At 47.3% G+C, this 24998-nt stretch overlaps 1 protein-coding gene across 7 annotated transcripts in view; it reads right to left on the bottom strand.

Annotated features, from left to right (window-relative positions):
- The window catches only part of LOC135899217 (hepatocyte growth factor receptor-like), a 204556-nt gene that overhangs the window by 74343 nt on the left and 105215 nt on the right, over window positions 1-24998 (bottom strand). For all 7 annotated transcript variants that reach the window (XM_065428476.1, XM_070538374.1, XM_070538371.1 and 4 more), the window contains 3 exons: window positions 22026-23267; window positions 12847-13023; window positions 9555-9683 (listed from right to left, as the gene is read on the bottom strand). In XM_065428476.1, coding sequence (XP_065284548.1) covers window positions 9555-9683; window positions 12847-13023; window positions 22026-23267 — 1548 coding nt within the window. The remainder of the gene's footprint in view (window positions 1-9554; window positions 9684-12846; window positions 13024-22025; window positions 23268-24998) is intronic.

Genomic DNA, 24998 nt, shown 5'->3' with positions numbered 1-24998 from the left:
GCAAGTCTTCAGGTGGTGACAGGGGCTCAATAAGAAAATTCACCGGGGATGTTTGCTCCAAGACTCGGTAAGGCCCTTCGAATTTTGGGACAAGTTTCGAGGAAAGCCCCGGCGTTTGGAAAGGAACCGACAACCACACAAGAACGCCTAAAGTGTAGGTGGTGTTCGGAAGCGTGTCGATGCGGTTTTCTTTCTGGCGCTGCTGTTGCTCTGCCGTAAAGGAGCGCACTAACTGGCGGCATTCTTCGGCTTGTCGGGCGACGTCGGACACAGGTCCGACAATCGGAGGCGTCAGGACGGTATGGAAGGAGCATGTCGATGGGATGCGTAGGCTCGCGGCCATACAAGAGGAAGAAAGGCGAAAATCCCGTAGTGGCCTGGATCGCGGTGTTGTACGCGAACGTGGTGAATGGAAGGATGCGGTCCCAGTTACCATAATCAGATGCCACGTACATAAAGAGTATATCACCAAGTGTGTGGTTAAATGGCACTGTGAGACGGTTAGTCTGTTGATGGTATGCCGGGCTTGTCCGATGAATGATATGGCATTCCGAAGGCAAACTTTCGACGACTTCGGAAAGGAAGCCGCGACCTCGATCGCTGAGGAGTTCTCGAGGTGCGCCATGTCGAAGCACGAAGCGATGTAGGACGAAAGAGGCTACATCCCGCGCTGTAGCACTTGGTAAAGCAGCAGTTGCGGCGTAGCGTGTCAAATGGCTAACAGCAACTACGATCCACGGATTGCCGTCTGGCGTCATAGGAAGCGGGCCGTATAGGTCGATGCCGACGCGATCGAAGGGTGTGGCAGTGCACGGGAGGGGCTGCAAGGTACCAGACGGGCATAAAGGCGGTGATTTGCGGCGTTGGCAGTCAAGACAGCACCGAACAAACTTGTCTACAAAATTGTACATGCCGCACCAGTAGTAGCGGTGGCGAATTCGTTCGTACGTCTTTAAGACTCCGGCGTGGCCACACTGCGGATGGTTGTTGGAAAGCGGCACATATTTGAGACCTTAAGCTGCGTAGAACCACCAGAAGCCACTGATGACCTTCAGGAGTGTAATTGCATCGGTGCAGCAGCTGGTCACGAATGGCGAAATGAGCTGCTTGGCGTCGGAGGGTTCGGGATACAGGGATGGTCGATGATCCAGAAAGATAGTCGAAAAGAGAAGCGATCCACGGGTCACGACGTTGTGTGGTGGCAAAGGGGTCCACGTCGGGCGATGACAGGGAATGTGCGGAAGTTGTTCCGCAGGCCGAGTCTGGAGGTGAAGGTGAACGAGACAAAGCGTCTGCGTCGGAGAGTGTGCGTCCGCTGCGGTACACGACGCGAATATCATACCTCGGGATGCGTAGTGCCCAACGGGCTAGGCGGCCAGTGGGATCTTTCAAGTTGGCGAGTCAGCAAGCGCGTGGTGATATGTGACCAAGTCGAATGGGTGCCCGTACAGGTATGGTCGGAAGTTGCTAAGTGCCCATATCAAAACCAAGCATTCTTTTTCGGACACGGTTTAATTGGCCTAAGGCTTCGTCAGCGTGCGACTCGCATAGGGGACTATGTATTCGGGGTAGCCGGGCTTTCGTTGGGCGAGGACGGTGCCCAGACCTACCCCGCTGGCATCTGTATGTACTTCAGTTGCAGCTGACGGGTGGAAATGGCGAAGAATAGGTGGGGAGGTGAGAAGACTACTTAGCGTAGCAAAGGCGGAGTCACATGCAGAGGACCAGCAGGAGAGGGCGGCGTCACCGCGTAGAAGCTGAGTCAATGGCGCCATGATCGATGCGAAATTTCGAATAAAGCACCGCAAATATGAGCGTAGGCCCACAAAGCCTCGAAGTTCTTTGATGGTCTGAGGCTTTGGAAACTCAGCGACTGCTTGAAGTTGTGCAGGATCAGGTAGAACGCCGTGGTTGGACACAACGTGGCCTAAAATGGTGAGCTCTCGCGCGGTGAAGTGGCACTTCTTGAGGTTTAGTTGATGGCCAGCGTTGGTTAGACAGGTAAAAACATGCTTGAGGTGGAGCAGATGAGTAGGGAAATCAGGCGAGAAAACCACGACATCGTCGAGGTAACACTGACATATAGACCACTTGAGGCCACGCAGCGTGCTGACCATGAGTTGTTCAAAGGTGGCAGGGGCGTTACAAAGCCCGAAAGGCATCACCTTAAATTCATGTAAGCCAGGCGTAATGAATGCGGTTTTCTAGCGATCGGCCGCGGCCATAGGGACCGGCCAGTACCCTGAACGCAAGTCGAGGGAAGAGAAGAATTCTGCTCCCTGAAGACTGTCGAGGGCGTCGTTGATGCGCGGCAAAGAAGAGACGTCTTTGCACGTTACCTTATTTTACTTATGGTAGTCGACGCAAAAGCGAATAGACCCGTCCTTCTTGCGAACGAGAACGACAGGAGATGCCCAGGGACTGTGCGAAGGTTGAATAACATCACGGCCGGCATATCTTCGACTTGGGTAGCAGTGACACGACGCTCTTCGGCAGAGACGTGGTACGGTCATTGACGTAACAGCTGATGTGAAACGGTGTCAATGTAGTGCTGCACCTCCGACGTGCGGCCCAGGTGAGGTTGTGAAACGTCGAATGAACTTCTAAATTTGCGCAGGAGATCAAGAAGGTTGGCGCGTTCGGCAGGTGTGAGGGTATCGGTGATGGCATTCGAGAACGCATCCCTGGACGTTTCCTCAAGCACGGAAATCGAAGATGGTTGGCCGGAGTCAACATCAAATCAGTCTCCGGGAACGTCAACCAAAGACGAAGAATCGAGGAGTTCCACAAAGCCAAGGCATTCACCAACGGCAACGTAATAGGCGCGCAGAGGGGATTGTAAAAGTATATATTGCTACAACCGCGAGCCATGTCAAGCGTCGCGAAGGGTAGTGGAAAAAATTTAAGGCTCATAAAGACGTCGGACGGCGTGAAGAGGACCATTGCATCAGCGATGGCATCGCAAGAAACGGGTACGTGGGCGAAGGAACCAGGTGGAATATCTGTGTCCTCGCGCACGGTAAGTTTAGAAGGGTGGTCACAATCTTCGCCAAGGATTCGTGACAAGGAGAAAATTCAACTTCGGCGCGTGCGCAGTCGATCACGGCTTTATGACGGGATAAGAATTCTCATCCGAGGATGACGTCATGCGAGCAGGTGGGAAGAACAATACACTCGATGATGTAAACAATGCCGTGAATACACACACGTACAGTACAGGCTGCGTGCGGAGTGACGTGCTGCGCGCTTGCCGTACGAAGCGACAGTCCAGAAAGCGGCATGGTCACCTTGCGCAGCGAACGGCACAGTTTGGCGGCTATCACAGAAACGGCTGCGCCGGTATCCACAAGAGCGAATGCAGGAACACCTTCTACACAAATTTCGACCACGTTAGCAGGAGAGGTGCGAGGACTTAGACAGTTCAAATGCGGCGCAGTTCTTGCCTCTTTAACTGCGACGTTCAGTTTTCCTGGTCAGGTGATGCGGGTCGCCGACGCATTGGGGAGAGCGAGCATCGGCGAGGGGATGGCGAGCGACGCGAAGGAAATTCTGGGATGTCAGCACGAGCTTACGGTTGGGGGGAAGGAACGGCGGATTGGCGAAATGGCTGGCTGCCATACTGGAAGGGCCGAGAGGCGTCGCCGAACGCTTGAGGGTGACGCTGGCAATATGAGGCGACGTGTCCGGGAGTGCAGCAAAAATAACAGATGGGACGATTATCAGGTGTCCTCCAAGGATTAGCTCACGGTGCGGTCCAAGATGCAGCATGGACTTCCGGTGGCACCGGTTGGGACTGGGTTGCGAAAGACGCCGGTGGAGGCCAGCGTACTGCCCGCGCGTACGTAAGAGGCGCGGCCACAGGCACGACTGGCTGCGCATAGGTGAGAGGCGTCGCGACAAGCTGCACTGCCAGTGCAGAGTTGAGAGTGGCGGCTGCAGGCGGCTGACGGTGTGCGGAAGGGACAACTTGAGCAACCTCCTCGGAAATGAGGGCGCGGAGCGTGTTTGGAAGACAGGATGTGGGCTCCTGAGTGAAGGGGAATAAAGAAAGTTGGTGGGCAACTTCCTCACGCACGAAGTCCTTGACCCGCTGAAAGAATGAGGATGAGTCGTACATGTTGTCAAAGCTCGCCAGCAAGTCGTCGCTTCCTGGAGCATGCCGAGTCGAAGCGCGTTGCTTCCTTAACTCATCGTAATTTTGGCATAGGCTGACGGCTTCAGGCACAGTGCGCGGATCCCTGGCTAGGAGCATCTGGAATGCACCGCCATCGATGCCTTTCAGTATATGGTGAATTCGCTCAGCTTCGAGCATTGCGGCGTTGACTCGTTTACAAAAGTCCACGACGTCTTTAATGTAGCTTGCGAACGTCTCTGCCGTCTGCTGTGCTCGGGCGCGCAAGCGGGGTTCGGCACGCAGCTTGCGAACAGCAGGTCGACCGAACACTTCCGTAAAGGTTGTCTTGAACACAGACCACGTGGGTACGTAACTTTCGTGGCTGTGGAACCAGAGTTGGGCAACACCAGACAGATAAAAGATGACGTGGGTTAAATTGGCTGTATCATCCCACTTGTTGTGCGCGCGCACCCGTTCATATGGCGCAAACCAGTCTTCTACGTCTTCGTCGTCTGCACCGCTGTAGATCTTGGAGTCCCGTTGTCATGGAAAGCTAGTGCAGGTGACGGACTGTGGCGTCGGCGCCGTTTGGCATAAGCTGTCGGTCATGGCGGGCGGTAATGTTCTTGATCGCAGCTCCAGGGTTTCAAGCGACGGGGTTTGAGTACGCAGCACCTCCACGAATTGAGAAGAGGTTTATTGGCGGCTCGTAATGCGAAGGTACAGTGACCGGGAACGGCGAGGCCGCTCGAAGCACTGTCCAAAAGGACGCCAGCCATCAACAGCGCGAGCCGAGACGAGCCGCGCGTTGGTGATGCGGCTGTGCCGCGAGGCGCGTCTTCTTCACAATTCGTTTACTGGAAAACAACATTATTATGAAATACATAAACTCCATCGATCGTAAAAGGGAGTTCTCTAAATTAATGAAAAAAAGGAAGACCCTTCTTTTTTTAGCAAGCACTGTACCAATTTTGATACCATTTGTTGCATTTAAAAGTAAAAGGTAATATCCCCTTACCGCAACAAAAAAATCTGATTTTGGTCATAAGTATTTTTACAAAAGATGGCGAATTTTTGCGAATTACATGAAACTCAGGCATTCCGTTTAACAGATTGTATACTCCATGAATTGAAATATAAAAAGCAAAAAATTGAGCTGGTATAGACAGCTCCGAAACAAATCACTGGTTTCTGAAAACCAGTGATGTTTGGAAAACCACCTTAAACAGTTTTTCACGAAACAGATTAAACAGCTTAAATTTCACGCAAGCTCCGAAACTCATAAGAAATGTCTCTGCTTCAGTAGCTTTAACAGCAACAGTTAAGGGAGCGGCGATGTCTGTTTTCAGTGCAGTTAACTGTCCCGAAAGCGCAGTGGCTACGGCATTCCACTCCTTAGAACGAGGCCGTGGGTTCGATACAGGCGGGGTGGAATTAGGATGGAACGCAAAAGCGCTCGCGTACAATGCTATAAGGTGCACGTTCAAGAACTCCAGATGGTCAGAAACTAAACTAGGTGCTTTTGTTTTTTAAAAGTTGCCATGTTCTGGAAATTCTTGCAGAAATCTCATTACCCTAAATCGACACTAAGCTTCGCTCAGTCACCTGAGCTTTCCTACAGCTTTTCTTGTTAAATGAAACAAATTTCAATCAAATTACTTCAGCTATTATTTAATGAGAAAACTTCTTAGATTCAGAGTACGGCGGTCAAGCCAACGAGAAGCTTGACCGCGACATCAGCGTCGAGGAGGTGCGAGCGGCCCTGCACGAACTAAACAGCAAGTCGGCGGCCGGCCCGGATCACATCTCGAACAGAGCGCTCAAGAACCTCAGCGATGTGGCCATCGAAAACCTCACCGGTTACTACAACAAGTGCTGGAGTGCAGGGTCACTGCCCCAGCAGTGGAAGACTGCCAAGACAATACTCATCCCCAAACCAGGCAAGCCACCGAACACGGACAACCTCCGGCCCATCTCGCTCACGTCCTGCGTGGGCAAGGTGTTGGAGCACGTCCTCATGTGTAGGTGGCAGGATTACCTGGAGGAGTCGGGACTATACCCCACCACGATCATCGGGTTTCGGCGTTCCCTCGGCACCCAAGACGCGATGATTCTGCTGAAGAAAGATATAATTGACGAAGATACCCTAACGAAAGACAACAAGGCCATTCTGGGGCTGGTACTGCAGAGCGCCTTCGACAAGGTGAAGCACTCTGCAATCCTAGCCCAGGTGTCCAGACTCAACATGGGCGCAAGAACATACAATTATATCAAGGACTTTCTGACGGGACGGACTACTGAGCTCTGCGCCGGCGATCTACGGCTCCAAGAGAAGAGGCTCGGCAGTGTCGGGACACCCCAAGGCTCGGTCATCTCGCCGTTGTTATCCAACCTCGTCATGATCGGGGTGGCCAAGCGACTCTCTCGCGTCGAGGGCGTGCGGCACACCATCTACGCCGATGACATCACGCTGTGGGTTCCGAGAGGCAGCGATGGTCACATTGAGAGCACGCTGCAAGAAGCCGTCGACGCGATTGAAGACCAGCTGAACGGTTCCGGTTTGATCTGCTCACCGAGCAAGTCAGAACTGCTGGTGTTACCACCGAAATACGTCAGACGTAAGAAGAGCGAAGCGAGGGATTACGAGGCCATCAAGATCGTGACGAGGAACGGCCACGTGATCCCGGAGGTCGACAAAATCCGGGTGCTCGGCATGATCATAGACAAGCGACGGGGCAACGGCGAGACTATTTCCCGCCTTACAGCCAAGATTACCAACGCAATACGTCTCATCAGACGGGTCGCCAACCGCAAGGCCGGGATGAAGGAGGAAAGCTTGATTCGGCTTGTGCACTCCTTCGTAATCAGCCACGTCACCTACGTTGCAGCCTTCCACAACTGGATGCAATGTGAAAGGAATAAAATCGACGCCCTGATACGCCGAGCTTACAAGGCGGCGCTCGGACTATTCGAGTGTACGAGCACCAACAAGCTCCTGAGTCTGGGGGTACACAATACCCTCGACGAAATTGCGGAAGCGCAACGGACCGCCCAGCTGGAGCGGCTGTCTATGACCGAAGCCGGCAGGCGCATACTTCAATACTTGGGCTTCACGCCCGGAGCGAAAGCGGCGAGTAGCGACGTTTCTGTCCCGGACGGAACCCGGCGCCGGATTCGGGTGGACCTCATCCCGAGAAACATGAGCCCGGAGTACAACAAGGAGAGAAGAGCGGCGAGGGCCAAGGCCCTCATCGACTTTCATGCCAAGGACGAGCACGCAAGATTCCTGGATGCGGCAGAATATCAGCGAGACTGCGCGGCGTTCGTAGCTACCGTCATCGAGGCGTCGTCCGGCGCGACGAGGGCAGCGGCGAGCTTACGGGTCCGCAAGGCGTGTCAGGCGGAGGAGGTGGCCATTGCCCTGGCCATTGCCGACCTCGGGTTCCAGACGGTGTTGTGCGATTCCCGAAGTGCAGTGCGGAATTATGCAAAGGGCAAAGTGTGTGGTGAGGCTGTGCGCGTTCTGTGCTCGGCTGACCTGCAACGACAGAATCGGTGTGTTAGAATCAAGTGGTTCCCGGCGCACGCGGGCAACGATGCGTCCGAGAAGCACGATAACCACAACGAGACGGCACACGCAGTGGCGCGAGCGCTAACCAACCGCGCCGCTGCAACCGACCGTCCAACGTTGTGTAGTGCCAAGGACCGCATGACGACGTTCAACGAACTTACCCAGTTCCACCGCCTGGCTCGAAGGACTTTCCCACCCCCACACCCGGGGCTGAGCCGAGCGGAGGCGGTGCTGTTCAGACAATTCCAAACTGGTTCTTTACCCACCCCAGTATTAATGACTCATCTATACCCTAAATTATATGTGAGTGATGTGTGCCGCGTGTGCCAGCGGGAGAGGGCCACCCTGACGCACATCCTATGGGATCGCACCAAGTTCCCCAATGAGGCTTCGACAAGTACAACGATTCCTCCGCGACTCGCGGCTGCGGCGGAATGCTACGACCACGAAAGCCAAACCTGGGCCGTCCAGCAGGTCTCGGCGGCTCTTGAAAGACAAAGGCCGAGCGAAACCGACGGAACGTTGCCCCACAGGGCGACCAACCGCGGGAGTAACACGCGCTGGAGTTGAGTAGAGACCACCCGCTGAGAAGACGTCAGGACCCGCGTCACGGCGCCATTTAGTCATGGTGTCGTTCTGCAGGCGACTACATGAAGTTGTCTCTCTCTCTCTCTCTCTCTTAGATTCACATGTGTTCTAAGTAAAACAATCGGAGTTGACCCCAGCCTACACCTTCCTCTTTAAATGGCGACACCAATCATACACCGACAAAAGCTTTTCAATCACTGTGTGTCTTTTTGTATCATTACCATTTGTTTACAACATGCGCTGTTTGGCGAGTTCATATGTTTGAAGTACCTGTAGTATTTTTAATGTTCCTGCTATTTTTGCACGTTTTTTTTTAAGAATTTCTCCCGAAGCCATCACTTCCATTGTAGACGGCCTAGTCTACTTTAGTTGCGCAATATTGCGTAGAGTGTCGATCACACTTGTCTAGAGTGGACCGAAGGCTGCTCCGCACTGCGCCTGCGACGCCTAGCGACAAGCACCGGGTTCGAGATGTGTTGGCCGACAGCGCCGCGCGCGTGGACGCTGCGGCATTCGCGGGTGGCCAAGATACAGGCCTGCGTAATTTGCCGTGTCACGTTCGCAGCTCAGCTGGCAGTGCTCGTCCAGTAATAAAAAGCCGGTGCTCGCGACCAGCAAATCACGCAGGCCTGTATCTTGGCCGCTCGCGAATGCCGCGGCGTCCACGCGAGTGGCGCTATCAGCCAACACATCTCGAACCCGGTGCTTGTCGCTAGGCGTCGCAGGCGCAGTGCGGAGCAGCCTTCGGGGCACTCTAGACAAGTGTGATCGACTCTGTACGGTACTGATTATAATAGGCATGTACAAAAAATATACGATATACAAAGACAACGTGTGTAAGTATTTCCACATACTGCAAGAACAGCCCCATGTAAGAAACGTCAATGGCTATAATACGTAGTAAACGCACCGCATTTCCTTATCTTCACGTGCTATTTCCATATACGATTGACGTTCGTATCGTCATGACCTATGGCTCTTAGATATACAACCTCTCGTAAAAATATTGTTACATATGACCTCAGTACAGCAGTGATTCAAATTATAGCCATTTTATCAGCCTACGCAATATTAGGTAAATCTTCAAGATCTTTGATAACAAAAACATTATTTTGGCCAGCTAGGTCATATGACATTTACTTTATTTAGCGACACCGTTTTCAGAATGTCAATTTAGGATCACTGCAAGTATCTTTTTTTTAGCATACTTAATACCTTTTAATATTTTGCAGTTCAACGCACTGAAACAGTGTAAGTATAATTCAGCAGACAAAGTCTTACACTATTTCCCGCAAGAAAATATCCATGAGAACCATCGTGATCCACGGCTGTGGCTCTCTCAATGGGAACAGATGCAATGTAGCCAGTCCAAAGGTGCTCCAACCTCGTCGATTCATCTGAAATCACGTACTGGAAGAAATGGGTAGATAATTTAGCCCACTCTTTACATTTGGGGAACCAAATGAACAACTGTATCCGTGAACAATCGTGCTATGTGAAACAAAACTTCTTTTACCAGCATTCCTGATTTAAACGCCCTCCGTATAATGACAGTCTTTTTCCGGCACAGATGCTGTGCAAGCTCTTGACAGCTTTGACGACGAAGTTGTGAGCATTGTTAATGTACTTAGTGCATAAAAGCCGCCAAATATGAACACCCCGTTTTGTCTGATGTCGGTACCAGCAGATTAGTTTGAATTGTTCAACTGTTCGCGGATTATACAGGTATGTTTGCGATCGTCATAGGCACCCAATTTTATTTATTTATTTATTTGTTTACACTGCAATGGCCTGTGGGAATTTAAGCAGAGTGGGTAACACATGGTTAAAATATGGAAAACATGGGGAAGGCGGGAGATAGAAATTCAAGAAGACGGGCAGTACGAGAACAAGATTAAAGCTTGAACCAACGTTTTGACAAGTGGACTTGCTTTGAGAAAGGCAAGTCTACTTGTCGAGACGTTCGTTGCTGATTTCACATTGTTCTCGTTTGGCTCATGGTTAAAATAGGGGACATATGTAGCATAAAAATAACTATGTAGAAATTTCGGCAAGCAAACGAATTAAGGAGCACGAACGAAACATACTTTTATGTCTTGCACAAAAAAAGTAAAGAGCAACTATTACGTAAGTGTGGCACATACTATGTTATTGTAGGGTAGGAATTGAGTGTTTTACAGCGAAGCTATCCGCCTGGTAACGATTGTCACGATGGTCTGTCTGTAAACTTACTCAAAACAACATCGACATCTTGGGTCCAGTGCTTGCAAACTGCTTTAATGAATCCGATCTATCGAGTACATACCCTGACTAGCTCAAAATGGGAAGAATGGTAGCAATACACAAAGCATATAGCCCTAATGGCTTAGCGACCTATCGACCAATAGCTATTTTTTCATGTATTAGTACGTTCCTCGAAAAAGAATTCTTCGAAAAAGCGTGCCACAAGCTATCTTGAAAAACACCGCATACTTTCAAACGCACAACACAGTTACTTAACAACAAACTACTTCAGAAGAACTAGAATAGAATAGTTCGTATTCGGCGTGTTCTTGTGTATTAGAAAAGCGTTTGACTCTGTGGATCACAGTGTATATTACTAGGAAAATTAGAACATTATGGTTTTAGATGACAAGCACTTGGTTTTTTTTTCGTAGGTATTCAATAAATCATAAGCAATACGTAGTACTTGAGGCAAATAATCTTCACTAAAGACAGCAAAAACAGGCGTTCCACCAGGATCGCTAATGGGTCCAATACTCTTCTCTCTCTTCATTAACGATTATCCTAGATCGCTCAGACGTTTTCATTCTATCCCATACGCGGATGATACAGCTCTGATAAATCCACGACAGTGACTACAGGAAGTAGAAGTCACTCAAAGTGAGCTGGAGGATGCTTTAACACGGTTTCAAACTAACAAGCTCACTTAAACTCCGAAAAGACAACGTATGTACCATTTGCTCCTAACCGACAAACTATTCTTACTAAGGGCAACTTGCACTTGGTAGACGCATAAATCCAATAAAATAGTATTCCTAAATATCTAGAAAGAAGTCTTGACTCGTCATTACACTGGACTCCAGATACTGAACAAGTACAATTACAAAAACTGGTTGTTGGTTCTTACACCTTATTAGAGGCACGCAAACATTTGCATCTTGAAACCTTACACCTAATTTATTTCAGCATTTTTCATTGCCATATAACATGTTGCATAGAATATTGAAGTTTCACCTACGCCTCGTGAATTGATTGTTTAATCAAAATTCGGAAACGTGCTGTGCGAAAATTGTATTGGCCACAAAGGACGCGCCCTCCGCAGAGAATTTTGTACAATTAAATACAATGCCACTTATCCAAGCTCGGGACGCGAACACAGCTATACTAATTCACAGAATACTAACCACGAACAAGCCATATCTCTCATCAGCATTTCTCACGCCTACAAGGGACACTAGACAAGCCGAGCGTAATATTTTTCTACTTCCCTAAATCTCATAACCTATACGGTCAACCTTCCCTATCATTTATCATAAGAAAACTTTCCAATTCTACTGCATCATTAAAACAACACTTTAAATTATGTAAGATAACTTTCTTTGGCTTTTTGCTTTGGGTTGCAATTTATGGTGACTTTTACGGTATGGATCTAAAACTAGCCACATAGGCTAAGGATCCAGAAGATACTGTCAATCATATTGACTACACTCTGCGGGAATAAAGATTTCTTCTTTCTTCTTTTTCTCTCTTTTCTCTCGGTGGTCGGCAATTTTCGTGTGCATCCATAAGCACAAAATATCATCAGTAGCAATGCCTCATACCCCCCTCCGTCTTCCCCCCTCCCCACAGCAAACTAAATAGAGCTCAGACCATTATGCTAAGGCTCTTGCAAACAAGATCTTATCCGAGCCCGCTTCTACTCAACGAGATCTATCAGTAGTTCTATACGCCTACAGCATGCGATAAATGTAACGACACCATAGATCTTAGTCACATACTATGGTGTTTCTCCACGTTACGCAGCAACAAGGACAACACTGAATAACTGTGGGACACAGCTCTAGGCAGTCTCACATTCGAAGAACAGCTACGGTTAGTCCGACGGGCACGTAAAGTGGCCGAAAGGCTTGGCGTTTCGGTGTCATCGTGGGAACGGCCCGCTTCGGGCTAAGAACCTAGCGTGGCCTAATGGGCCACAGTAAAGTTTTTCCATCCGTTCATCCATCCCTCTCGTAATGCAAAGGCTACAAGCCGTCAGCAAAGTGAAGCGAACAGTGCATACATTCATTGGAATCACGCATACAACGTACAGAACAGCGGGCGTTTCAATAAAGAACATGCTCAAGACAAGCATCTATCATCAGCAACAATGGCCCTCACCTCTGTAAGGAAGCTAAAATGCAATGGCTCATACTCCCTAAGGCAGAGGCTACAGGTGCTCAGCAAAGTGAACCGAACAGTGCATACATTCATTGAAATCACCCATGCTACACACAGAACAGCACAGGCTGCAATAAAGAACAAGCTCATGACACTCACTAAACAACGCACTTTCAATTCCCGCACTTACCTTGTGCAGATTTCCTTTTAAATCACCGACCCATGCAACAATAGTTTGGTTCTGCTGTGTCACCGTCAGCGACGTTACTGTGCTTCCGAGGGTGACCATCGATTTAGCCAGCAGTGGAGCAACGCCTTCAATGTAGTTGTTGATGCCCGGTAAACACATATTCTCGCTACGTGGTTTCTGAAAAAAAAGAGGAAATCAACAAAGCGGCTCTAGACGATGCAATATTAAACTTTCGAAGTGGTTGACATCTTTACAAGAAATCGTCTTTCAAGACTGGGTGAAGCTAACTTTACGATTTTGCATGATCTCGACACTGTAGCCATTCAGAAGACCAAAGTGGAGAGCGAGGACCAGAGATAGCAGATGGTGCGTCCTTTCGCGAGGCGCTATGATGTGTGTGTTCCTCATTCGGTGGGTGTGTCTTCGGGGTGCATTGTGTTAATGCAGCCTTGGTGCTGTAGTACCGTCGGTAACCAACTGTGAGTCAGGCCGGTTGAGAGTATGTTAATTTTCGCTTTTAGTGGAAAATTGGTGCGTAATTTGTCTGTACGCACCAACTATGGCTCATGAGCGATGGGAATTTTTTGAAAAAATTGCGACCTACTTTCAAATGCGGGCGTAGAAAAATTTTTGCGGCTGATGTCAATTGTGTCCGTGTGGGACCTGACAAAACCGGTGGTGAACAACACAATGATGGACGTACTGATGGTTTGAAAGATAATCTCGCAGAACTTCATCTAGAAGGCGTGGGTAAATGCCTTCGCGGCGGTAAAGCTGGGAACCTTACCCAATTTCAGGGTACGAGCCATGCTAGACTTGAAAAAGTGTGCGTGTCGACTGAACTAATTCCTTTGTGCGACGACTACCGAGTCGCACCCGTTGCCTAGAGTGATCAGTGTTTGATTTGTTTCAGCGCTGAAAAACAAAGAAGGAATAAAAAATATTTCTTGGTATCTCTGGAAATTTCAAGCAAATTTCCTGAAAGTTGAGTTATGTAAGCAGTTTCTCTAGACTATAGATAAAACAGCTCACAACTTAGATAGCTAGGGACATAACTGCAAAATTGTAAGCAAACAATTCAGTTGGATGAACTTGAACGGGCCAGTGTTTTCATCCACAGGGAAAAAGAATATTGAGTCCCGTCTTCGATGAAAACTGCAGCAATTATAGAAAGCAGAAAATACAGCACCCGCTTAATTCTTAGCCGACATAAAAAGCACAAAGGAAAACTTGCGTTGGTAAAGGGCGATACAAGTGAACATTGGTTCGAGTCGGAGCTGAGAACTTGTGCTCATTTGAAATGCCATGCTTAAGTGAATGTGAGCTATGTGATCAGCGAAGGTGTGCGGATGGCTTACGCCGGATGTATGATGAAGCTGATAATAAACAAATCAGTAGGTGAGGACAAGGAGGAGGAACTTTATTATTGCAGAAACTGTTGCAGTAGGTGAGCGCATACCAGTGCAGCTCTCAGTCAGGCAAGTATGCCCGTTACCGCCATTAATTTCTTTATATATATATAAGCTTTCTTCTAAGCGTAATTGGGAGCAGTGTGATAAGAAGTTTTAATTTATACATGGACGAGGCCAGTCTTCTTGCTTACGCTGACGACACTGCAGTTTTCTTTGGGCTGTGAGTGTTCTAACAAGCTTTTGTCAAGCACGCGGTAGTGAATTAAACAGGGACAAGTGCCTTCGGCTTTGGAATGGGGAAGGGGACGTTACAAACTGGGTGTTTAGGAACATTAAATGGCAAGAAACACCAGCAAGATACTTAAGAGTGCCCCACCAGTATTGCTGCGACAAGGGGTCTCATTGAAAAAAACCAGAGGCGTTATGTTAGAAGGCCCAAAAATGGAAATGCTGCGATAAGTTCATTTTGCCATGGGCCACGAACGGCTTGCAACTTATTTCTCGCATGCAAGCTTTGGTAGAAAAAACAAATCTTGCATTGCAGCAACTTAAGTGAATGAAAAATCCACAAAGTGCGGATTGGCGGTCTTTATTTGGAGATTTCTATGGGAGAAAATGAGCCGTACAAGTCTTTTTAAAAGAGGGGGGGGGGGATGGGGACATGGGCTATTGCATCTGTTACTGTTATTCGCATCTGTCATTGTTATTGCTACGAGTAAGCCTCAATGTGACGCACCCCCTGGGTGTTGTCACCGCTGACACTTCTGGCATGATTCCCCGTTAGGAAAGGCCGCTCTCTTCCTTGGCGGAACGAAAGCGTAAGAAGAAGAGCTTAGTGTTGCGTAAGACAGGCTGTGCGGTGACGATGGCTACGACATGGCGCCAGAGTAGCTCGTGCCTTCTGCATGAAAACAAAGCGCTGCATGAGCGGAGGGAGGTCTGTCTGCGGCGGTTGCTGTGAATCGCGCCCACTCGTCACCTACGCGCTGCCTCTCGCGATTTCCCGATTAGCGAGGCAGTGACGCCACACTTCCCTCCATTTTCAATGTGCGGCACGAGGCAGATTGTGCGCACCAGCTATGCTACACACAACGTTCTCTTCCTTATATAAACCATGTACCTATGTAATCCCAGTACAAAATATTGACACGCGAGCTGCATATACCTATAAAGCTGTGCTCAAATTTCTTATTAGGGTTTATCGTATTTGTCGGTGATTTTTTTAATTTGCACACAAAAACCTGATCAGCGAAAACAGGTTTAGAAGATGGTGGTATATTTGTTCCATGGGGTATTCATTGTTTATTAAGGAAAAGGCCAGCTACAACCGAATGCATGTTTTTAGATTGCTTTAGTGAGATGTTTCTCTAGAACTTCTTACAGAAAGCACTTAATAAAGAATTGCCATTAAGAGAAAGCTTTAGCTCGGGCCCAACTCCAACGCGGCCTATTCAAATACATGTAAAACGCAAAAACCTTTTTCTGAGATAACCCATGGACCGATTTTAATGAACTTTGTTGAATTTGAGAGAGAAAGTTAAGTTCGAGTGAGTGTTGGAAGTGGAATTTCGGTTTAGGGCCTGAATATTGTTTTAAAAAATGTCATACATTTGACTGTTCGAAAAAAAATAGAAGCATGAAGTTTACAAATTCATAGCTCTGCATCAAGAACAGATATCACGGTTCTGTAAACCGCATCCATTAGACCATTTAAAGCGGACAAATTTGGTATGTCATTTTACTACTTACGTGAAATTGTTACGTTTGTTACAAGGGTTCTGCCAAAGCTGTATTTCCATATAACTAAATTTTTTCATATTCATGTGTAACATATCAATTTTGTCCGCTTTAGGTGTACTAATAGATGCAATTCACAAAATCGTATTATCTTTTGTTGTTGTTGAGTTACAGAGTTGTAAACTTGATAGTTCCGTTTTTTGAAAATTTTTGAATTTGCCGATATTTAATAAAAATTTACGGCCTAACTCAAAAATTCGAAACTAACAGTCCCTAGATTTTAAGTTTTTCTTTTAAATGCAACAAACCTCGTCAAATTTAGTGCAGTGATTGCCGAGAAAAACGAATTCTCCTTTTGGATGTATTTAGAGAGGAGCACTCGAGCTAAAGCTCCCTCTTAAGTCCACGTGGAATCCATTATCTCACAGTTGACGACGAATATGGCGTGCCTTTTCATCTTGCTATGCTCCTGGGATTATACAGTATATGTCGAATTCGTACAGCTCCGCACAATACAGATACGCGTATTTAATGTTACACATGTTCGGAAATATTTTTACGCATCTTTGTCCTATTTTGTCGAAGTGCAGAAGGTGCAGACGTATCTACCGGAATGGGTTCCCAGTTTGGAACTTTTGTTATACATGCTGAAATAGTGATGACATGTGGTCAGTAAAGAGATGACTGTTAGCTGTGATATAACCTCGCTATTCTTTTTTATGCTCTGTGATATGCGACGATATAAAAGGAAAAAGAAAGTATCCGCAGCGTAACGGTTTCAATGGGCTTCTGTGCAAGAGGCCCTGTGTTCGAATCCAACCATCAGACCATTTTGATAATACTTATTTAGTTATTTATTGCACAGCACTTTGTTGAAAATTACGAGTTCACAAAGTCCCGAAACGGTTTGAAGCCGGGAGGACGAAGCTTAGCAACTCCATGTACTACCCGTCATTCTCATGCAGGCTGAACCGCCCTGCGTGCAGTTCCCTTAGGCACAAGCACTAGAGTTCCCTCTGGTAATTATTCTACAAACCTTCATTGTGCCTAGATCAACCGGCTCACCAAGTGATTGAACTAGGTCCGGACAGATAATATGGCTGCCAGAGCCCGGTTTCAAGCCAATGTAGCTAAACACCGTAATTTAGTTATTCTATTTACATACATTATACTGGTACTTGGTTTTCTCCCCCCCCCCAAAAAAAAGAAGATTCCGGCATCACTTCATGATGAATGCAGGCGATAATCTGATTATTATTCAAGTGACGTAGCTATTCACCGTATAGCCACCGCAGAGACAGATCGTGTACGGGGTGCGTATGCAACCGTGGGCTCCTGTCCCGTGTTTATGATGATGACGCATTGGCATTCTTTTTGAAACGTAGCGTTGACGTATAGTCAGCTAGCTTGCTTGAGTTATTCACGTATGCTATACATGCTTTTAATTCTAGCATTTTTGTATACATCTTCTTAGTCTTCTTTTTTTTCTCTTAGTCGAAACTCCTGTACTTTGTACCGTCACCTATACCTGTAAAGGGAATGGTTTCGTCAACCTATTCCATGTTTTCTATTTTCCACCAGTACTCTAAAGGTCTCTTGGTTATATCGACTGACGACCGCTCGATGCTTCCGTTCACTTTAAATCCAAGCGCTTCTAGAAGGTGTACGTTACTTGGGGATTTCACTGGGTGTATGCCTTTGCATTCCATTGGGATGTGCTGAATTGCTGCAGCATAAAGGCAGCTCATCTTATTGCGAATATTTGCTGCGGTATGTTTTTGTCTTTAGGCAACCCGCTCGAGCCTCAAATAATAAGACATTGCCATCTGTGTTATCGTACAGATTTTGCCTTGTAATTTCTTTCTTCTCCTTATCTTAAATATTCATGGTACTTTTGTACCCATTCTTTGCATCCACTCTCTGCGTCCTTTATTTCTGGACGCGCTGCGTCATCTAGTAGCGGCGCAGACACGATGTTTTATTCTTTATTCATTTATTCATTTTTATCCTAATAAAGACATGAATAAATATGTCTTGGGGTCAATTCTCACCAGCACCGCATAAATCGACAACAATATTTGTCACTAAAAAGCGGCGCATACCGAGTGACACTTACACAGTGACCAAAGGTTGCATCAAAGAGGTTCACTGAAGAGCGCCGCATAACCAATGTGTCATACCTAGTGCCCCAAGTTGGTTGGTCTGATGGTTGGTTTCAAAATGTGTCCCATAAGCACAATAGCGCAGTGCTCTGCCCATTAGATCATGGACTACCTAGTCACCCAAGTTCGTCTGACGGTTGGTTTCAAATTGTGTCCCGTCAGCACAATATCGCAGTGCTCTCTCCAGTAGATCATGGACTACCCAGTGACCCAAGTTGGTCTGACGGGTAGTTTCAAATTGTGTCCCGTCAGCACAATATCGCAGTGCTCTCTCCAGTAGATCATGGACTACCCAGTGACCCAAGTTGGTCTGACGGGTGGTTTCAAATTGTGTCCCGTCAGCATAATAGCGCAGTGCTCTCTCCAGTAGATCATGGACTACTCAGTGGCCCAAGTCGGTCTGACGGTTGGTTTCAAATTGTGTCCCGTCAGCACAATATCGCAGTGGTCTGCCCAGTAGATCATGGACTACCTAGTGACCCAAGTTGGTCTGACGGTTGGTTTGAAATTGTGTCCCGTCAGCACAATGTCACAGTGCTCTCTCCAGTAGATCATGGACTACCCAGTGACCGAAGTTGGTCTGACGGTTGGTTTCAAATTGTGTCCCGTCAGCACAATATCGCAGTGCTCTCTGCAGTAGATCATGGACTACCCAGTGACCCAAGTTGGTCTGACGGGTGGTTTCAAATTGTGTCCCGTCAGCACAATAGCGCAGTGCTCTCTCCAGTAGATCATGGACTACTCAGTGACCCAAGTCGGTCTGACGGTTGGTTTCAAATTGTGTCCCGTCAGCACAATATCGCAGTGGTCTGCCCAGTAGATCATGGACTACCTAGTGACCCAAGTTGGTCTGACGGTTGCTTTGAAATTGTGTCCCGTCAGCACAATATCGCATTGGTCTGCCCAGTAGATCATGGACTACCTAGTGACCCAAGTTGGTCTGACGAGTGGTTTCAAAGTGTGTCCTATCAGCGCAATATCGCAGAGCTCTGCCCATTGTATCATGGACTACCCAGTGACCCAAGTTGATCTGACGGGTAGTTTCAGACTGTGTCCCGTCAGCACAATATCGCAGTGCTCTGCCTATTAGATCATGGACTGTATACCCAGTGACTCAAATTAGTCTGACGGTTGGCTTCAAATTGTGTCCCTTCAGCACAATATCGCCGTGCTCTGCCCATTAGATCATGGAGCAGTAACCCAAGTTGGTCAGACGGTTGGTTTCAAATTGTGTCTCATCAGCGCAACATCGCAGTACTCTGTCTATTAGATCATGGACTATCCAGCAGGCCAATTTAGTGAGAAAATGGTCAGAGACGTAGGAAGCCATGCAGGCAAATTAGCAGGAAAGGTGGTATACACAGGAACATGTGTGAAATATGCTAAGAATGCTTATCGCATTAATACTGCAGGATACACCCACATTACTTTTCTTTCGGATACCAGCTAATATAACCGTTGCGTACATTCCGTCCGGCTTCGACCAGCGATTACGCACGCCACGCCGTTTTTCAGGCTGGTCAGGCTGGTCTGCTCGCGCATAGTACGTTTGTGGCTTTCCAATACATCCCAGAAGGGCCTTCACGGCCATGTACACCACATTTGCGTTGTTCGGAGTTGCTTTGTGCTACCTCGGCAATGTCCCGTAGCGCGGGGCTTTCCTAAAAGACTTCTCGTCACGCGCATCCATATCATGTGCTTTGACCGGTGACTGACCTCATTGCCAGTGCCATTGCGTATTCTACCCCGTTCACTCGTAACGTCGTCCATATTTCGAGATTCAAGCATTACCACCCTTCTGTCGCTGCTCCTTATATTCCCCATTTTGGCGCTTCTGCCACCGGATCCCACACTACGTGGCATTCGATGAAGATAAAGATAGGAACCATGGATGTAAAGACAAGACGTGCCTTTCTTCTGAGTACTCGCCTCTATAATGTCCCGCTCTTGCTGAGCTCAGTTTTGGAAATGTGCCCATTAAACATGATCTCACTAGCTTTGCTATCACGTAGTAATATAAAAAGAAGCTACCCTCCTATATCACTTGGAGCGACGGACTGCGCGGCGGGTCTAAGACACAAGTACCTGATGCTAGACGACACCGACGATACTCTAGCTGAGAATACGAGACATCTTTAGCTCGACCGCCAACACTGATTCCACCTATTCAAGTACATGCAAAACTACGAAAAAAAAATAAAAGTCTGAAGTTTACAAATCCGTAACCCTGCACGAAACATAGATACCACAGTTATGTAGATAGTATACTGACACGTGTACTTATCTTTATCGGGCAACCACGTTTCGCAGCCTGACAAATGTAATAGCACAGCGTGGGACGCGCCTTCATGTATCCGAAGGTTCTGGAAAGTTATCGATGCTTCTCTTCGCTGTCTGTTGTCGCCGAACGTTATGTTATCTGATTTCATCACTTAGCGCGAATGGTGTAGAACTTTGTGGAAGGCACGCGGGTCCGAACGGTTAGTCTGGAACATTCGACGACTGCTCTATAAAGGCCGACGCGCTTGACCCGCTGATCAGATTTTCGACGATCGCCGACCATGTTCGCCGCTATCGTTGTGCTATAACTGTAGCCTGTTTTTGAGGGCACATGTTCGGCCAATAAAAGTTAGTTTTGTCTTTCACAGTATTACTACTGTGTTCTTCAACGTCACCACCACGTGACAATACGTTAGACCACCTAACGGGCGCAAGTTTGAAGTATAATTTGTAGCTTACGCAAAATTTTTGCAATACAAAATATTTTACAAGAGTCCAAGTCTCCAATTAGCACCATCTTTTACGGAGATAATTCAAGTTCGAGTGCTATCGATTTATTATCATGTGAAGTTTACAGCCTTGTGACATTTTTTATTGCTGAGTTATCTAGTTGTAAACTCGATAGTTTTGTATGTTGATATTTTTCACTTTTCTGCAATCTTTACGGAGAAGTGAAAAAATATCCTTAAATAATGTGACTATATTTTAATTTATTCTTTAAATTCAAGAATATACATCAAGTTCGTTGTCGTGGTTCGCTATAAACGCTATTTCTCCGTTCTCATGTATTCTGATAGGAGCCTCCGAGCTAAAGCTTCCTCTTAAGAAGAAACTGAATTCGTAAGTTAATCAGATCAGTAGAACGTATAAATGGTGCTCCATTACAGCGACGTGACTGGTGCCACAGAAAGTATCGAAAACAGTCGAGGTCACAAAAGGATTAGATGAAGTCAACTGAGGAAAAAACTTGCAGACTCAGAATCGACTTCGCTGGCGCGGGACACGGTGCCCTCATTTGATAAATAAAAGAATCATTGAATGTTTTACGAATCTTAAGGAATGATAAAATAGCATTGTGTGAGAAAACCTCTAGAGTATTCTTTCGCTTTTCAAGCACTCGGTAAAGATTTTAAATGCATAGTTTGCGCTGCTGCAAGAGAGAACAACTGGTCTTCCTTATTATTACAGCGTACCGACTCGCCCAGCTAGCTACCGTGCAAGAATTGATCGACGGCGAGAACAATATGTAAGCGCGCTGTCACACTCACAACCTCCCAGCTTAAGTGGGAACGATTTTGATGTTCCAGATCAGATCTTTGATCTACCTAGCCTTTCGAAACCAGTTGAAGCAGCCTATTTTTTTTATCACGTTTTCGCTTGCATAACGAGGCCTGATGCAGTGTTTGGGCAAGTTCTATTATTTGTTTAGGTTAGTGCATCTAGCGCAAGGAGGGCATATTATGAAGTCCCTGCAGCCTTTGTCCATTGTAAATGCGCCAGAAAACAGTCGCTAGTCTTCTGTGACCGGAATGGCAAAAAAGCATGGCACGAAATAACTTTCTGTGTGCATCTCGTTAAGCCTACTTACGTAAACTTGGCATGTGAACTTGTTCCCGTTGTTGAAGAGAGGCGACCACCGGGCTACCTCCTCCGGCTTGCCGTCGTTGCAGTTGTTAATCGTGTCGCGGAACTGTTCTTCGACGCGATTCATGTCGAAAAGGCACAGTGCGAACTTGGGGCGGGAGTTTTTCGTCAGATTCTCATCGTGCGGTGAAAAAGCCACGAGGAGAACATTGCCGCTGCTACCACGGTCCATCTCATTTGGTCCATATACCGCGCTGGAAGCGTTGGTGTACCGATTATTTCCACTTTCACATGCTATCAAAATCTCAGTGTACGTGCGGAACGACGTGTCGTTCTCGCAGACACGTGTTATTCGTGTTTCCACGTGCATTGGAGGCGGCATACCTTTCTGCACAGTCACAAAATATGCAAAGCCCTTGTGGGTGAAACCTTGCAAGTAACGAATCTTGTGTTTCTGCTTATGCCTGCCAATTACGTTCACGAATGAAAAGTCTCCTGTCGGTGAAGAACGCAGGGTGAAGACATGCTCGTCGAGCACTCTGGCGGACACTGCGTACGGGTGGTACTCCAGAGGCCTACCGTCGTAAGTCGATGCCGCAAACAAGACGTTCTTGTTGTTGCCGGTGCCAAAGAAAGCGACAGTGCTGACCCTCGAAGCGACGTAGTTGTCTGTTATGCCTACGTGCATGGGCTCGGCGACGGTAAGGTCCTCCAGAGGACGATGAATGGCACACATACCTTGAGAAATTGTTCCGCATGCAAGCACGTGCGGAAAGGGTAACTGAAGGAGAACTTGATTGTCGTTGTCAGCTATTATTCGTGTGTAATTGCAGTCGTAAGGATAAGGGCGGCACTGCCGACTGTCATTTTGGGGACCAGTGACGTAAGTAGCCAGGAGGGATAAGTTTTCCGCTGACAGTTTGTAGAGTGCGTTGCGTCCAGCCACTACCACAATGTCCTCGGCTCCCGGCAATCTAAGGTATATGACATTCTGCAGAGGACTTTTGGAAGAGGAAAACTCTCGCATCGGCACACGAGCGGTCGCCATCGCTAAACACGCTAATACTAATAAGGCTTGCATTTCACACGATGAACACGGCAACACAGACCAGCCCAAATATAAGTAAGGCAGCAGAGCACTCTGTGTCTTGAAGCTCAGTTCGGAGGGTCGGTCTCTGATCACAAAACGCCTTCCTAGTCCACAGAACGCCAGCAGCTGAAGAAGGTCGCAAGGACATGGCCACTTCTGAAAGCAAAGCAAGAAAAATACACTCAGCGCGCCGTACTACCGCATTTCAAATGGCCCAAGGTAGATTCTCGCTCTTGACCAGAATCCTAGTTTCCTTTAAACCGAGAAATGGAAACGTCACCTCCCGCCAATATCGAAATATGGCACTATATGGCACTAAAAATGGAGCCCCTAAGTTAACTCCCTTTCTTCTCATTCATTGCATCATGAGAAGCTCGAATGCGGCAACATTTATGCCTTCAGGTAGTGCGTGTTGGTTTATTGGCCAGTTGACTTCACCGATAAAAATCACGTACTCGTGACGCCTGCGGCATAAAGGATGTTCCACATCCGCCGCCAAGGCTTGTGAGTGGTGGCGATAGCTAACAATCCCAGGGTTAGTTCTAGTACAAACACATAAATACACGAGAGAGTGGATGGGAAAACGGCGCCGCGGCAGCTCAATTGGTAGAGCATCGCATGCGTAATGCGAAGACGTTGGATCGTTCCCCATCTGCGGCAAGTTGTTTTTTCATCCACTTTCATTTCCAATAATTTATCATTTCTTTAATTCAATTAGTAAGTACAAGTAATTTCCTCTGTGTTGGTCTTGGTGCCTTTGTTTGTGGCCTTCCTCTGACACCCAGCTATTGGTGTTCTCACCAAGTCTTTGTTCTATAATGTTGAGATTACTGAATGGTGCTAAGATGAAAACCATTTTCTTAACGGTCGTAGGCTCAAAGCACAGCACGAACAATAGTATTTTATTCCCTATAAGTTCGGTCTTGAATCTTTAAAGGCGTGCTTTTCTTGCTTTTATTATAATTATAACTGTAAGAAAGAGTTGTATGAGCGCAGCACGAGGATTACAGTGCACAAAGCCGCGCAGTTCAAGAGGCCACCATGAGTCCTTGCCAGTTGTTTACTATTGCATAGGCGCCGATATTCATTGCATTGGCGCCACGATTTTACGTCTCAGTAACGTTGGAAGCGATACAACAGATATCTGACAATTTCGATGCGCACTTTCTTAAGGTAGGTTTCAAGAATGGCTTTTCAAAAGTGTTCCGTAAATTGACAAGCGATCTAGAATGTGTCATAGGTGGCAGGAAATACCGTAACAAATAAAAACAGGATGCCACCCGTTCCGCAGGCACTCCATGGTCATTAACGACATATTAGAAAAATAGGCGCTCTTGGTCGGCACTACAAGAACGGCAGGCCAAAAGACAGATGCGCTACTGACTCGCAACTGGAGCTCTGATCGAAGAAACACCCACCTACCTCCCCCCAAACCCACACACACAAACACAAACACATATGCTAGCTCACACGCATTGCATGATAGTAGCGTCAGACAAAACCAAGGTACAGTAAAACCACTTTCGCCCACTTATACAGACACATGTGATAGCGTCCAAAGTGCTAACATATCTAACAGCAGAGCATGGTGACCTAAACATAGCATCCTTTACCACAGTGATACAGAAACCAATGAAGTGTAAAAGTGTAAATATCGGGTCACTGAACCCCATTGCGCCATTTCCTCCTAATGTAGCAGGACTTAGTTATCTGCCCCATCGATCGACCTCTGTGCAGATGTGACACGACACAACTTGCAGCGTTGAGTAACGGACTGTGTGGATCGCGCTTTCTTGAACTCTTCAGTTTCATTACCTTAGTATTATTATATCTTTCCGACTGGCCTATGTTCACGTACATTCAAGATAACTGCATTAGATACAATGC

Source organism: Dermacentor albipictus, chromosome 5, assembly GCF_038994185.2.
Source record: "Dermacentor albipictus isolate Rhodes 1998 colony chromosome 5, USDA_Dalb.pri_finalv2, whole genome shotgun sequence".
Lineage (NCBI taxonomy): Eukaryota > Metazoa > Arthropoda > Arachnida > Ixodida > Ixodidae > Dermacentor > Dermacentor albipictus.
Note: the sequence above shows the minus strand (reverse complement) of the source record. Positions and strands in the feature narration are given on the sequence as shown.